The sequence below is a fragment of the Vidua chalybeata genome, chromosome 18, assembly GCF_026979565.1.
Source record: "Vidua chalybeata isolate OUT-0048 chromosome 18, bVidCha1 merged haplotype, whole genome shotgun sequence".
Lineage (NCBI taxonomy): Eukaryota > Metazoa > Chordata > Aves > Passeriformes > Viduidae > Vidua > Vidua chalybeata.
This window is the reverse complement of record NC_071547.1, coordinates 2,692,209-2,708,566: the sequence shown is the minus strand read 5'-3', so window position 1 is coordinate 2,708,566 and position 16,358 is coordinate 2,692,209. Positions and strand designations below refer to the sequence as shown.

At 44.0% G+C, this 16,358-nt stretch overlaps 1 protein-coding gene across 9 annotated transcripts in view; it reads right to left on the bottom strand.

The window, feature by feature from the left end:
• The window catches only part of PITPNM2 (phosphatidylinositol transfer protein membrane associated 2), a 125,732-nt gene that overhangs the window by 46,490 nt on the left and 62,884 nt on the right, over nucleotides 1-16,358 (bottom strand). For all 9 annotated transcript variants that reach the window (XM_053959311.1, XM_053959317.1, XM_053959312.1 and 6 more), the window contains 2 exons: nucleotides 2,758-2,972; nucleotides 804-925 (listed from right to left, as the gene is read on the bottom strand). In XM_053959311.1, coding sequence (XP_053815286.1) covers nucleotides 804-925; nucleotides 2,758-2,972 — 337 coding nt within the window. The remainder of the gene's footprint in view (nucleotides 1-803; nucleotides 926-2,757; nucleotides 2,973-16,358) is intronic.

The following is a 16,358-nucleotide window of genomic DNA, read 5'->3' as shown; positions in this document are numbered from 1 at the left end:
TAAAGTCCTAATTAACAATCCAACAATGGAGGAGTGGAAGCTGCAGCAGGAGTGGAGTGAATTAACATATTTTAAAGACCTGCAACCCCCAGAGCTCAGCAGAAGCATCTGAAGTTTGGATTCAAGGGCAGGATCACACTTCCCCAGAAGTGACAGCTCTGTGACATCTCTCAGTGCACTGGTGGGACTCGAGCCTGCTCAGCAGTGAAAGCCTGGTCAGACAGGCAATGAGGACAGATGAAGTACAAAAGTACTTTTTTGAAATTCTTTTGCCTTTTCTCATTAATTCCTTACGTTAACTCAATCTTCTAAAGGCAGCTGTGAAGTGAGTGTTAATGTACATGAGGGCAGGACTAAAAGGAGAGGGAACAAAAATTAAATGCAACTTCATGCTTCAAAAGTGCAGACAGGAATAATTTTCATATACATGAAGGAGCAACACAAATATACAGCAATATTTTCACAATTATACAGCTATTTTTTCCTCTTCTATGGTTATTTCTATTTATTACCCCCAAATTCATTAGATGTCTTACTCCTCTTGGGAGCTGCATAAATAAGATGGAAAAGCATCAGTTTAAATTTACAGATGGGGCATTCAGATTATTTCTATGGGATTTACATCAAGCCTAGAAGAGAATTCTGATAACCTCACCCTCCTTGATGTAACCCCACCTGCAGTGACACTGACAGGGTGCAGGTGTGTGTTTAGGGAGAATGGACAGGCAGATGGACACACCAAGGAAAAAAAAAAAAAAGAAAAAGACAAAACCAGGGAAAAGTAGAGGAAGAAGGCTATTTACCTAAAATGGTTTGTCTTTTTTCTGCAGCAGAAAGGTTGAACACATTGTTATGGTCTCCTGGGTCAGTTTTGTAGTAGGTCTCAATATCAATAGAGAACTTCTCCACAAAAGGACACGTGTACCTGGGAGCCAGAACAACACAGCTTAGAGTAAATCAGCCTCAAATCCCAGCCAGCCTTCACTCATGTTCTCCTTCAGATATGCTTAAAATACCAACTGGAGGTTGTTCTTTAATAACTTCTTAAGACAGGAGCTCACCAGCTTTCAGCAAGGAGATAAATTTTGGGCCCACTACATTAAAAAGCTGTGACATGGATACTGATACAAGGACACCCAGGAAATGCACCTGTGCAAGGAGAAAGGCAAAGCTCCTGCCTGGAACCTATGGCAGAATAAAATACAAACTAGTTCTGTGCTGCACAGGTTTCCTAGCCAACTGATTGACTCATAGGCATTTCAAGAGAAGAGATAAAAACTGACTGGAAGTGAACTTTAATCACTTAAAAGTCAGGCAGCTCCATTATATTCAGTCACTGGCAACAGCCCATATGCACACGCAGATTCCCCACCTTCCCAGGATTGATGTTACTTGCAGAGACCAGCTAAAACAGAACCAGAAAATTTTTCCAGATTTTTCATAAAAGTCAAAATAGCCATTAAAGCCTTTTTATTGTGCAAGATGTCAGGAAAATCAGATTTGTAAATCTGAAAAAGAGCAAATGCTCTAAAATGGAGTAACTGGCACAAAGGTTATTTTTTTCCAGGGTGTGTGAAGTCCTCCCTGACAAAATCAGATGAAACAAGGAGGTCCCAGAGGGCTCCACAGAGCCTCTGGCTCTCTTCCCTCCTCAGGGTGAAAACCATAGGATGTAGGTTTGTTATTTTCTAGTTAAATGACAGTTCTCAGGAAAAAAGTGCTGTGATTATTTATTTATTTATTAAGATTTTTCTTTCCCCTGTACAAATGCATCCTGTCTTCCCTGACAGGATTCAGCATGACATCTGTCCCAGCACTGTGCACATTTATAACCTCCCCAAGCGTGCAGAGATCTGCAATGTTAAGCAGATACAAATAGAAACCATTCATGATTGCCCAAGCCAGACAAAACAGCTCCACATTTTACAGCAAGGAGCCACAAATTCTCAGGCAGGTGTGCAGTCAGCCCAGGCAAACTCCTGAGACCGAGCACTGCACAGGAATTTTAGGATTTGACCCCAGTTGCTCTGAAGGATGTTACTGGAGAGGGAAATGCCACTGCCAGAGAGTGACATCAAGCCCTGTCTTTAACACAGGGAAACTGGCGGGGTCAGCTTTGCTTGGAATGACCCCAAAATCATAAAAGTCCCTGTTCCCCAGCCTGCACAGCCTAAGAAGAGGGCTGGAATGTGTGAGGTCGAGTTTTCAAGGTTGTTTATTTTTCCTTATCTAGAACATTCTCTCTCTGACCTGCCCAGGTCTGTCCAGTACAGAAGCCATGGCAGTCTGCCCCGAACCTCGGGCAGCTCCCACATTTTGTACTCAAAACTACGTGTGTGTGTTTACAGATCTGTGCCAATGCCCATCACCTGTGTCAGACAGGGAATCTCTACCTGAAACCAACAGAAAAGTGTCACCATCACAGCAAGACAAGGAGGGCAAGGAGAAGGAGAAGAAGGCCAGGACACGCCCAAATCCCTCCATCTTGTACCCCTGAACCCCATTCTAAAAACCCCAAAATTCTACTTTTCCACCCTGTGTCAATTCACCTATCACACTGCTCAAACCCTTGTGGCTGTAATTCCTCATACAGAGTTGGGGCAGCCTCTCCCATGGGCTAAAATGGAAGCCACGGGTGTTTTTGACTTCGTGCCAAGGTCTCTGAGCCCCCTGCCAGGGTCTGGAGACAGCCAGGGCAGCCAGAGGGATGCCCTGGACTCCGACAGGAAAGCTGTGGACATTTTTGCCCAGATTTACCTTGTCCTTGTGTAAGGATAAGCATTCCAGGACTCCTCCTCGACGCGCAGAGCTGCCTTGGGCAGGATGGAGCGGAACCAGCTGGGGATGTGCATCCCGATGTGGTAAACCTTGTGTGTGTACTGCCCACTGCCCCCCGGGCCGTCCACGTAGGGCCTGTTCTCCAGGATCTCCACTCCACTGCCTTCCCCACATGTCTCCTCTCTGCTCTTTTTCTGAATGGGAAAATAGATCACAAATGCATCACAAAAATGTTCATTTTCCAGGGCATCTACAAGGACCTGGCTCTCAAAGCACCTGGACACTGGGGATGGTTTCTAGGACTCCTTTTGAGCACAGCAGAGCTGTAGCAGCACCCCAGCACTAAGATTACCAAACCTAGACATTATAAAGGCAAAATTTAGAGATTCACCTGGCCAACAAAGAGATTTGATTTATTCAGGAGCCCATGCCAATTTCCATTTGGATGCTCAGTTTGAATAGAGATGTAATGACACCTCAACTCCTGTTCCTGGAGCAGGTCACACATCACACCCCCACCCTTGGCTCCAGCTCTGAGCCACCCAACAGCACAAAACCCTTTTGCACCAGCAAAGGGGACACAGCCAAGGGGAGTTTGTCCAACCTGGCACAGCCCCGTGGCGACGTGTCGGTGTGAAGAATCTCACACGCTCCTGCTGCAGCAGCACCTCAGGCTGGACACCAGGAAACATTTCTTCACTGGAAAGGGGTCAGGCATTGGAGCCCCCAGCCCTGGAGGTGCTCAAGAAATGACTGCATGTGGCACTCAGTGCTCTGTTGGCAAGCTGGGAATCGCTCACAGGTTGGACTGATGATCTCAGAGGTCCTTTCCCACCTCAGTGATTCCGTGATCACAGTGATAAAGATTTTTCTGTGACCTACTCCCACAGGATTTGAGGGTTTGTTGCATGTGATCTGGCCCAGCAGCAGCTCTCCAAGAACAGCTTGGAGACTTAGCTCTGCTAATTAAGATATTTAGAAGAAACAACCCAAGTTTGCCAGAATGATCACTGCACCCCCTGGCAGCCTCCGCATTTTGGCTTATTTGTAGGACTGTCCTTCAGTGAAAACCTGGCAAAAATTCCCTCAATAAAAAAATACTAATTTCAGTGCTTCTAAGATGAGCTAGAGGCAAAGCAAATATTTATTAATTTCTCACACATTTCAGCAGATTGGATGATGTATAACCTTCATCATTTCCAAACAACAGATTCATTCTGTTAGCATTTTGAGATTATTGTTTGTATTTGAAAGCGCAGTACTTTGGAAATTAAGGGGGCAAAAAAGGAATTTTATACCAAGAATCAACTGTGAAATGTAACACAATAACAACTCCTCATTTTTGGCATACAAACAATTCAAAGGATAACATGGTTTAACAGAAAATTATTAATAAGATGCAAGAGATCAACTTCTTATCTTTTGAGGACAGGATGTTAAGCCAACAGAGCTGCTTAGAAGTAAATAGCCCTGTTTATAAAGACCTCTCCAGTGATTTTAAATTTAAATAGCCGTAACTGACAAACCTAAATAACTGACAATCTAAATAATAACTTTTTTCCTGCCCCACAAACTGCAATAGAAAAAAAAAAAAAAACAGAAAAACAGAAAAGTGTTTTGTTACAGTTTATTTCTAACACTCAGCTGGCAGTTCATTAAAGCACACATCCTCTTCTAACAAACTACTGTCTTTCAGTTCTTATATAAGCACTGACCAAGTCCTGTCCAAATATTTATGCCAATAACATTAAATAATCTTGATGACCCCAAAATCTGGTTAATTCAAAGGTCTCAGAAAAGGCAGTAACCCAGCCAGCACAGTGGAAGTGTCAGACAGAATAACTGCACAGCATCTGCTCTGAACAGTTGATAAAAATTACAGAGATTTAGAGTTTTATTATATGGCAGAAGCACATAGAAATCGTAAGCAGAGGGAAGATGGGTTTTCTTCATGCCAAGTTATTCAAAACTCCCTTCTAACATTGCACAGTTACAGCAATTCCAGGCAATTCTGCAAGTCCTCATTTGGGACCAAAATCCACTGAGGGGTTTTACTCACTAACACTGCCATTCCCCATTTCATTTTATCCCGTTCAGCCAGTTTCAGCAAAAACTTCTCTGCATGGAGATGAGCTGCCTGATTCTCACCCTACAGCTGGAACCCTGAAGAACCCACAACTGGCCAATTTTTGCTGTACATGAATAATTCCATCAGCAGCTTCTCCAGCCAACCTGGAACTGGTGACGCTCGGACAGTGGGAGAGGCGAGGGTGACACAGTGTCATTGTCCCAGCTCACTGGGAGAGAAGGCAGGAAGGAAAAACCAAGTTCACTGAGGCTCTTGGTGGAAGTCAGTTCACGTCCTACTTCTGAATTGTGGTTATTTTATTCACTTCTATGCAGCTGCAGCAGACTGCAAACCCTATTCTGGGAGCAGGGTGTGCTTCCTCCTCCAGCCTTTGCAGAGGACCAACTGCAGCCCACAGCCTTTGTCACCCAGTTACAAACCCTAAGCAAATTTTGCCCCTTCACATCCCTCCTACTTGTCACTTATCTACATATGACAAAACCATTTTCTCGGATGAATGTGAAATAAGAGCTGTAGCTCTGCTGACAAAAAAAAAAAATCAAAGATTATATCCCAAACTATCTTTAGAGCCAGAACTTTTGAGTCAGGCCAAATTTATACTCATAACACAGCACACTGTGCTGGGAAGGATAGTATGATCAAAGAGAAACTCCCCAGGATAAACCCACACAAAGCTGCTTCCCAGCCCTCCAGGCTCTCTCACTTAGCAGCTGGCTGGTTGAGAAGACAACGAGCTGCAGTGAAGTAAGGAAGGGCCAAGAGTCAGGAGAGATGGTGAACAGAGCAGTTACTGACCAATCAGAAAGACAAAGAGAAAATACGTTTCTCATATAATAAAAATAAAGACTTTAGCCACATGCACTTGAGAGAGCAGGATGGTACTCTGGGCATAAGTGGTGCTGTGAAAGTGAAGCACTTGTGGGAGTGAAGAGCAATTTGCTCTGCAGCCATGCAGCCTCTTCATGCCTACTGTGCCTGGCCTACAGCCTGGAGAGGGCTTGTCACAAGGAAGTGGTCTGTAAACAACAATTAAAAAATAACCCTCAATCAGGAAAACATTTGGCTTGAGAAGTGTGTGGCAGGCCCTCTCCAAGGAATAACTGCTGGAGGTGATGTGCAGGCACTTGAGGGTCAGTCTCAGAGGTTTCAGAGAGAAGTAGAGACTTTATTTAGCAGATTACCTGGGTCATTGCTACTTAGTACTGACACAGCATCTTCCCCCTCTATAAATACCTGAGGAATGGTCCCCAGCAAAATCAAAGAGTAGCTGACAGCCTTTATATGCAGGTTAACCAACCATAATCACAGTAAACCATCTTATATTGTATTACATTAGGAAATCCAGTCATCCCTTTCCAAGCCCCTCTCTCCTGCTGATGACACTCCATGTTCCCCACAGCCCCATCAATAGCTTTTCAGGACAGATGGTGACACAGATCCCTTCTAGCTAAAGTAATAGCATTAAATTACTCATAACAGGGAACCCAGAGAAAGCAGATGCACCATGATTAGCAAGAATGCCAGTTACTTAAAGGCTTCTATTAAAATAAATCTCTTGGCACAGCAGCATAGCATGGGACACAGCGCATGACCTCAGCACAACAATCACAGATGAATAATTCCCATGAATATCACTGAACCACTGGGCCAACCTAACCCATTTATCATCTGCCCTTCTCAACAGCAGACAAACAGCTGTAAACAGAGCCTTCCACAGGCAGGTTCATCAGTTCTCAGATCTCCCATCTCCTTTCCCATTTAGAAATGTGTCTCCCAGCCAGAGCAAACCTTTTGTGCAAAGCCTTAGTCCAGCAAATGACCTGCCCCAGGTGAACAGAACCAGGTGACTCAATGCAATTTGTTTGTTTTTCCAGTGGGACACAGTTCCATAAAGGAATGATGGTTGATGGCAACAGAAACCTTCACAGCCCACGGAGTCTCAGCACAGCTGAAGGAACAGCATTCCTAGAGCAGGAATGCATAATGCTGGATCAAACAGTTAAGGATGTGGCTTTTTGATTCAGCTGGAGACATACACAGGTCAGGCTGTGTAAATTAAGATTGCCTTGTAATGTTTTGCTTTTAGGGAATTAAAGAAAAACAGCCCCATCAACCAACTCAGAACACCAAGAAGAATATTAATCTAATCCAGAGTCTTCCTTGTGTTCCTGCCCTGGAATCCAGCCCAGGCTGCTCACAGGCTCAGGTCTACAAGCAGAGAAGCTCTGCAAAGCCAACAGCAGCACTGCAAAGAGCTCAGCTGGTTTAGCTTCTCCTCAAGGTGTCTGTTTTTATTGTAACTACTCTGAGCACTGCAATGGTCCTGCAGAGAACAGTAAGGACAGGGTAGGCAGCATGGTGATAATGGGTGATCCAGGCATGTTCTAGCTTTCAAAAATAGATTATAACTACACTCTCACCTTGTTTACCACTGATTATTGTTCACAGTACAAGCTCTCAATCTAAGTAAGTGAGACAGTGCTTACAAAAGGTTGGGATGCTTTAGCTTCCTGATGTTGTTCTTACTTCCCTTCAGCAGTGCAGTCACACAGGACCCACGAGAGTTCTGATCTGAGATTACTCCAATTATGAAGACTGACAGCACCATGCTTGACAGACCTATCATCCACGGGTACAGAAGACACAAATCATTGTTTGGAAACAATAACCAGAAGATTTTTGGGGGGTGTTTTTTTCCTCCAGCTCCCATTTGGAAAGGGGGTTTTTTGATAGTCTGGACAAAACTCTTCTGGGAGAATGCATTAAAATAACACTGAACTCTCAGGGTTTTTTTAGCCCACTTAGACACAGATAGGGATATGAGAAGTTTCCAGCTTGCTGATGGTTTCAGTTAACAAGGACAGCAAAGACATCTCTGTAACCACAGAACAAGAACATGACAGCAAATATCCCCAGAGGACCCTGCTAACATACTTGCTCATATTGTTGTGGCAAGGGAGGCTGAGAAAACATTCTTTATGACCAATTACTATTTTTTTTTTTGTTTTGGATGCTAAGGCTACCACAAACACCAATTAAGTCCCCAGAAACAGACCCTTCCTTTGGGAATCAGAGAAAGCATGAAGTGCCTCATACAATCCATCAGACCACAAAAATGCCTGAAGCTGCTCAGGAAGATGACTCCTGTCATCATTGGAGAGCTCTTAAGCCCTGTTTTCACCAACCAGACCTGTTCTGTTCTAGAAAGGAAGCGCAAAGGCACCCAAGGTATAAACAAATTTAGGCTGGGAGAGAGGAATAAACTCTTTCAATCTCTTCCATTGAGGGAAAAATATTCCCAACTATCTCCAGTTGAACATTATTTAGGCTGAGGGATATTTCACTCTTACAATTGATTTTCCAAAGTGGTGTCTTCTTCCCACCACCAAGAGCCTTCCTTGCTATGCTCCAGCAGCTGCCCACCAGCCATCCTCAGTCCCAGCTGCAGGCACCAGGTACTGAGGAGGTACCAGTGCCACTGTGGCTGGGACCTTGCAGGCTGTAAACTTTAATAGAAAAGCTGGGAGAGGTTATGAGACAAGCAGCCTGTTAGTCTCAGCCATGTAATTTGGCTTATTGTGGCAGTATCAGCAGTCAAACAAACCACAAACAAACCAGCACAAAATACGACAGCACATTCCAGCCATAACTGCTGGAATCAAACAGCACCAAACACCAGAAAGCCAATGATGGGCACACTGGGAAACACCAGAAGGTCCTGGAAGGAATGCTTGGTCTATTCTGAACGGGTTTTCCCAGCACAGGACTGCTGCACACGGGTCTCATGCCCAGGGAGGGTGTGCCTGCTCAGGGCTATCCGCTCTGCCTCCAGCCGCCTGTGCTGCGGAATGACTCAGCTCTGGCTTCTGTTAACCACTCCTTCAGGAGCATTTGAGCTGACACCTAATTCATTACCAGCAATCTGCTTTCACCACCAGCAACCTTCTGCCTGCTGATGCAGATACCTGATAGACCAGGCCCTGTTCATGGTCACTATTTACTGCAGGTAACCAAAACCCACCTATGAAAACAAAATGCTGGGTTATCCTAAAAGTACCACAGTTTCATACTTTACAACTTTTCTTTTCTTTATATGTGTGTGTCAAAGACCTGAAACACCCAATTAAAATCGTATCACCATAAGCAGGGCAATACCTGAGCAAAAAGCTTTGTTCCAAGTGAAAGAAGGGAGCAGAGGAGATGGAACTATTCCACTCTTAGAGAAGCCAAGATGCAGAACATCTAAACCAACATAATTTTATCAATGCACAATGTTCTAACAGCAAACAGGAAATTTCAGGAGCTAAATTAAAAATAAAAATCACCCCTACTGTTACTTATGCAGGAGAGTGCTGAAGTACAACAGCACACACAACTTCTGGCTGTCAGAGGTTTTTGTGCTCCAGTCAGAACAGCTGAGTCCCCTCACATTAAAGATCATGGAATCAACAAAAGAGCACCATTTTGAAGAAAGTAACCTGAAGACACAGAGCTGCTGGCAGGGCTACATCCAGTACCCAGATCTTTGAATCCCCATTTCAGCACCCTAACCATTTTGTGACAGTGCTCTTTGCTGGGCTGGAGTAGAGACCTTTACCAAAATATAGCAGAACAGTCCTCAAACCGGGAAGCTTCTCTTAAGATTGTTGAGAACAATCTTAATGGTTCTATTAAAGGTAGGCAGGGGCTTACCTTTAATTATGGGAATCCTGTTATCCCAGGGATGGTTTTAACAGAACTTTTGAGCCTGCACTTTGTAAGCTCCAATCAGAAAAAATGACATCAAGTTGGACAGTCCCTCAACCACAAAACTGCTCAGGACAGCAAGGGACTTGTGAGTTTTGCTCTTGTCCCTCAAAGCAAGGGTCACTCTGCCTCACTGTGCACAGTAAAGTCAAAACAAGTCCAACCACAACAGGATTCCCCACTCTAGCCATAACACCATTCCTGCCCTTCCAGAAGCTGTGGGCACCACAGGACCCTGGTTTTGTTTATACCATGAGCATCATGTTATGCATGCAGGCAACTTTAAACTGTGTCCTGTGTTTCCATGGCAACAGGAGGGGCTGCATCAGCAATCCCCCAATTTGGGCCATCCTCACTCAGGCTTCAGCTGCACTGAATCCTTGCTGGGAAGAGCAAACCAGTGATGTCACCAGTAACCATGGTGCCCACAGCTGAGCCTCCCCTGTGCCCTTTGTGCTCTAACATGTATCCTTCACATGTGACAATTACTTTAATCCAATTAGTGCTATAAAAAAAAAAAACAAAAAAAAACAACATAAAGGGCCATGTCAATACTTATTTCGGGAAGGAAGGTTAGTTTGAGTCAACAAGATAATGATCAGAACACAAGGCTTGACAATAGCACTTTGAGCCTCACTGCTCCAAATACACGGGAATGACCTGAAACCCTGGGGAGAGGGGAAAGAAATCTGTTCCTCATCAACAGCTTCATTAATAAAGGCAAAAGAGCAGCTGTTTTAAACACCCCCTTGCAGGTTTGATCAATGGGCTGGGCAATATGCAGTGCTTCATTCCAGCCAGGCACTGCCCTGTCCCCAAACACTGATGCCTCACCAGCTGCACATAATTCTGATAGTAACCATGAAGTAGTTACCTTCTGTTGGTAACCATGAAGTAGTTACCCTTTTCCCAATCCAGCACTGATCAGCTGCAACTTCCAGGAGGGTTCCCTTTTGGGTCCTTCCCAGCTCTGCAGGGAGATGCCACCTGATCACTCCAGCCTGTGGCAGGGATTTTATGGGGGGGAATCTTCCCTCACGTTTACTAAGCAAGAATTTGGACTACCAGACAAGCCTGTAACCACCCTCAATGCTGCCAAGGGGACATCCAGCACACAAGGAGACCAAGAAGGGTCTTTGTGGCAGAGAGAGGCACGTGTAGAGCTGCACAAGCAAAGCTGGGAGTGCAGGAGGCCCTGAGGAAGGGACCTCTCTCACCCAGGCATGGGCACGTTACCTGCACTGCCTCTGCAGCACCAGCACTGCTGGCTGCTTTGCTTGCAATGGAATACACATTTTTTTGTAAAAAAAGCCCTAAAAGCTGAAGGCAGGCCAGGCTATGAGCGTCAAGGTGGAGCAGAAACATGCACAGCATCACTTTGTACAAGTGTTGTAAGCACTGCATTATTTAGAATCAGGGCTCGATATTAATGAAGGTGCTTGTACAAAACCAGGATATTTTGGGGACAATCAATTGTGCAGAGTCATAAAAAATTTACAGCATTAAGAGAACCTTTCTCATGGCCACTCATTAATCACTTTGCCTTACAAAGACACCCAGTCATAGTCCTTTAGAGTCAGGGCTGGATGTGCCAGAGGCACATGAATTAGGGATCACTTTATTATGGAGATACCTCAAACTTGTTTACCCCACATGCCTCATCTTTCAAAATGTCTACTAGACTTCCAGCTCAGTATTTCATCTACTCTAAGTATTTCCTTCTGTGTCTTTAAACTGATTTTTCATTGCATTAACTATTCCACAGACACTGTCTGTGACAATTACTGTCCCTGGTTTAAAGGGAGGCAGAGCAAGTTGCCCATTACTATATTGTGAGTCAGAGACAAAATTTCAACTTGGGCTGTTCTGGATCAAGTCTAATCCTCTGACTACATCCCTGATACTTCAGGAACCCAATGCAATTGTTCACTAACAATGAGCTGTGTGCTAAAATACCACAGGACTGGCTTAAAGAAATCCCCATAGTCTTCCTAATACTTAATTCATCACTTGCCTTCAGGTATTTGAAAAAGGAGAACCTAATCCCAGTCAATATTTTTGTCCTTCTTTCATAAGAATAAAAAAAAAAAAAAAAAGGATAAAGGGTTTTGAAAGCCAGTTCAGTAGGATTGGCAGTGCTGTGTCCTGTATTAAAATCAGTGCAAATCTGAAGTTCAAAATTGTTTGTGTTATAACATTATCTCAGCTTCATTCACCTTTGTTAAGAGCAAGAGAGCACATGAACTGTCAAGGCAAGATCAAGTTCACTACCCTAAAATCAATCTATTTTGGAACATGATATGGAACCCCGGACAATGTAAGAATTCAAGGATAATGACTACAAAACAAGAAAAAAATAAACGTAGAAAAGGTGTTTGCTCCTTCTGTATGTTTTCCCAAACGATAACCTGTATGGGTGCAAATGAGACCCCAAGAGTGGTACCACCAAACATAACTGTACCACCCTTATCCTCAAAACTAAACATCTGCAAGTGCCTTACTCTCCCTCCTCCGGAAGGATGCAAATCCTCAAAATAACAAAGAAAAGGTTATGAAAACCAGAGGAAAAAGAGAGAATACAGAAGCCACAGGTTTTAACGCTGCAGCACAGAAATCAGGGGAAAAGCTTCAAACCAGGCTTTGCTTTTAGACTTGTGAGCCTTCCAGGGTCCCTGGAGCTGTCAGCAGCATCACCTGCTTTAAAACTGAAGCATACATGTCTGTCTGTGCAGATGGCCAAGGCATCTGCATGCAGAACAAAAATAATCAGCCATCCACTTTTCAGTGTCCAGAGATGAAGGGTTAGTTTGCTTTCCTCCACTCAATCAATCCTTCACCATCTGCTGAGCCTGCTGGCAACTGCCAAGCGGAGCTGAGGGTTTAAGGGACACAACTTTTGCACCTGGGTATCACGACAGGGCCTCAAGAATTACCACCAGCACAAGCAGAGTTTTAAGTCTGTCCTCAAAGGTGCTTCCTGAGAGCTACAGGGAAATGAACGGGAAAAATAGGACAGTGCAGGTGTCTGGAAACTGAGATGATGGACAAACCATAATCCTCCAGAAAGGAGGAAAGTGACTCAGGATACTCCATCAGCAGTCAGGACAGGAGATGCTTGGAAACACACTTTGATTTTTCAGGGAAGGCAATAAATGCAAAGCCCTGGAGGATGGTAGAGAAGAAGCTCATGTTAAAACATGAGAGAAGCCCTCAATTCCCAGGATTCTGCCTGAGTTCAGCAGGCAGTGCTGAGCAGATGGGTTATCTTCCATGCAGTGCCTCAAACAGGGCCAGAGGCCTTTCCCAGTCATGGACCCTCGAAGTGACGAATGACAAAGTATTAAAGCTATTAACTCAAAAGGATGACGCTGCATCTTAAAATAAGTTTTATCCTCAAAAGGTAATCACTAGGTCCAGCAGAAGAATATTTTTAAAGCACACTATCTTTGGAGGAAGGTCACAAATACCCAGAGAAATCTGTGTAGACAAAATGAAGACAAGAGTTATTTACAACAGACAAGAAAGCTGTGCACACTGATACAAAAATAAGTTTTAATAACAAGAGGAATTCTCTTGTCTTATGAAAGGGTCAGAAGGGCAGCGGTCTCTCGGAATCTCATGGCATATGGAAGCACAGTAATGAACGTTATTAAGATGATAAAAGGACTGACCTTTGGCTAATAACATCCTAACAAATGCATTCAGGGCTCATATTTCAAGCTTTTATGAAACAGAGACTTTACGTTAATGTGTGCATTGTTTCTGGGGTGAGGAGGAGGAGGTGTACAGAAAGGAAGGTTGCCTGAACACACAAGGAAAGGATGCCAGTGTTCCAGGAAAGGATTGCTGCTGAGACCAAAATATGCAGGATTCAGGAGGGGAAGAATTAAGAGACCCTTTAATAAGATCTCTCTAATGTGTAACACAGATCCCTTCGTGCCCAACAGGATTCACCTCGCAGAGACTGAAATAGCACACACACCTCAGATGTGATGTGCAGAGTCTGAGAAGACATCCAGGACAGAGTCCTTGGCTCAAAACTTCTGCAGGAAGAAACAAATCCCTACAGATGGTTACAACTGTTCCCTCCATGAATGGTTTGTGTTTCACAGAACTCATTCCAGTGCTCATCTCCAGGTCCTCCTCTCTCCTTACTTTAGGACAGCAGCCTGCAGCTTCCCAGATCAAACCACTCCCAGTCCCATGGACAACTCAATTCCAGGCTGAGTTCATTGAGAAACCCTCACCCTTGGAAGCACGACTGGCTTTTAAATGTGCACACAGATTTCAGGGAAAAGTTACATTAACAGAGGTATAAAGAGTAATTTCACTGTTTTGTAATATTTTGCCTGTTTTATGCACCAGAATAAAACCAGGTCACAGCAGGAAGGAAGATTGCTGCTTCTTAGTTCATATAAAAAAGTGAGTATGTTTTAATTTAGACCTCAAAAGAGACAAAACCTCATCAATGATGCAAAAAGATCTTGTGCCTATGGAAAAGCTAAACCCAACTGCTCTGGATGGAGCAAGGGTTCCCAGCCTGGAGACGCTGACAACGCTGCGTGAGAGGTTTCCCTTGGAAGGATATTGAAAGTCTGAAATTTAATAGAGAAAAACAATTCAGATCTGCTAGGCTTCAAGCAAGTCGAGGGTACATTAAGTCCTTGCTGTAATGTAAAATTAACTTATTTAAGGAAGAATTTAAGTGCTACTTAAAGTACTGAAACCACTGACTGTAGATAATATTTCAGAAGCCAGCAGAAAGCAACTTAGGAGACTTTTTGCTCTCTCACCTCAAATTGAAGAAAACCACTAAAAAGCAAAGCAGCAGGCCACTCATCTCAGTTTTCACAGCTTTATACACCAGCCTGGAGAACTTGTAGTTATAAGAGGAATTACAGAGCAACACAGGCATGCACACAATGATTTATTGCACGTCTTGCCTGCCCAGTGGCGCAGAGAAGCAAGAGAGATGTGGATTATATACTGCACAATTTTAATTCTCCCATGCAGTAAACACAGCAAATACGAGTACAGCCTGTTCCCATTTAATGGAAGGATCCTTTGCTATTTGGGCATGATGCTGCTTACATCAAATCTGGTGGAAAGTTTTGTTGAGACTTCTATGAATGAGAAGGGATTGTTCTCTCATGAAAACAGATGATTGATCCTTCCACTGCAGAGCAAAAAATCTATATGGAAATGGCTTTGAAAAGTGATGACAGTACTACAGCCTGAGTCTGAACATCCTGCCCACATGACTTTGAGGTATCACTTCCACCACAGGGCTCAGGGGAAAAGGGCCTTCTGGAAAACTTCAATTTGGACAATGCTGAAATCTAGGAAAATGTATATCTAGGCAAAAAGATTAAAAAAAAAAAAATAGGCAGCTTTGTACCAACTGGTTTGGAATTTAATGGGAATTTTCACTCATGAGCTCGAAGGAAGCGAGTGATCAACTTCAGGTACATGCTTGAGGCTCCCTAAAAGCCTTGAGGAACAATTGTGACATCGCCCTTCCCACTGCTGGAGAAGTGCTTCTCACAGGAGCAGGCTGCCTGGTGCCACCAGCAGTAACACCACCACTCCGTACACGACAAATGTCTTAGAAATTAACCTTTTGCCTTTAAGAATCGTTCCTCTTCCCAGGAACTACTTCAAAACATTCTGTTCCGCATTTCAGCCACAGATTTCTCAGAAATGCCTCTTCACTGCTGCTTTGCACAGATATCTCAGCTTGTTCTCATAAGGGGGCTCAACACACAGAACTTCTCCTGTGGCCTCTTCAGGTGTTCCAGAGGAAAAGTAAGAAGATAGACATGAAGCACTTTCTCATTCTCTGACAAGGACAGAGTCACACTCCCCACTGCTCCCTCCCCACTGCCTGTCTCAAAGACAAAACCTCCACTTTTAAATCAAACTGGAGAAAACATTTGATATCCTGGTCTAGGAAGAACTCACACTGAAGCCAGCAAGAATCTTTCCACTAATTGCAGGAATAATTGAAGCAAATCGTTACCAAACTATGAACCCTACCCTAAGCAGTCTTTGTTTTGTTATTGCTTTTTCTTTATCTCAAACTTGAGTTGAAACTAGTACTCTCAAGGAAAAGCACAGCTAACTTCTCCTCTTGTGCTACTTGTACAAGTAACACAGCAAAGTCCCCTGCTTGTCATGCACTCCTCCAGCTCCCCCAGACCTTGGGCTCCATGAAGTGTTTCCAGCTTAGCCCCCTGCTCCAAGAGAGTGGAGGGAGACCAGAAACCTGACTTGACACCTGAGCTAAGAGGAAACCTTACTCTGCTGCCTGGCAATGCAGTAGAAAATTAAAGTAGGGCTGGATGGCAATTTGGAGAGGTAGTTTCTCAAGCTGGTGAACTTCCCCTTGCATGAAACCCTTATGGCTTCTTGTGTCCTTTTGACGTTAAGATATGGCCAAAATCTCTGTTAAGTAACAAAGCAGAACCCAATGTCCTGCATTAAGAAAAATTAAAACCAGCAATTTAACTTCTGAGATCAAAAAGCAAATCCACCTCCCTGACCAAGTCCTCCAGAATTCCCAGGAGGCCCCACAGACACTCCCCAATTAAGGATTCATCCTCTGTTTAATCAGGTGGGCTCCTCCTTCCTAATCAGATCACTCTCCCCTACGCTCTGCTGCTCACTGACAAGTTCTGCACAGATAATACTCTGCTGCCATCCACCAGCTCTTCATGCAAAGCAGCTGAGACAAATTAGGAAGACA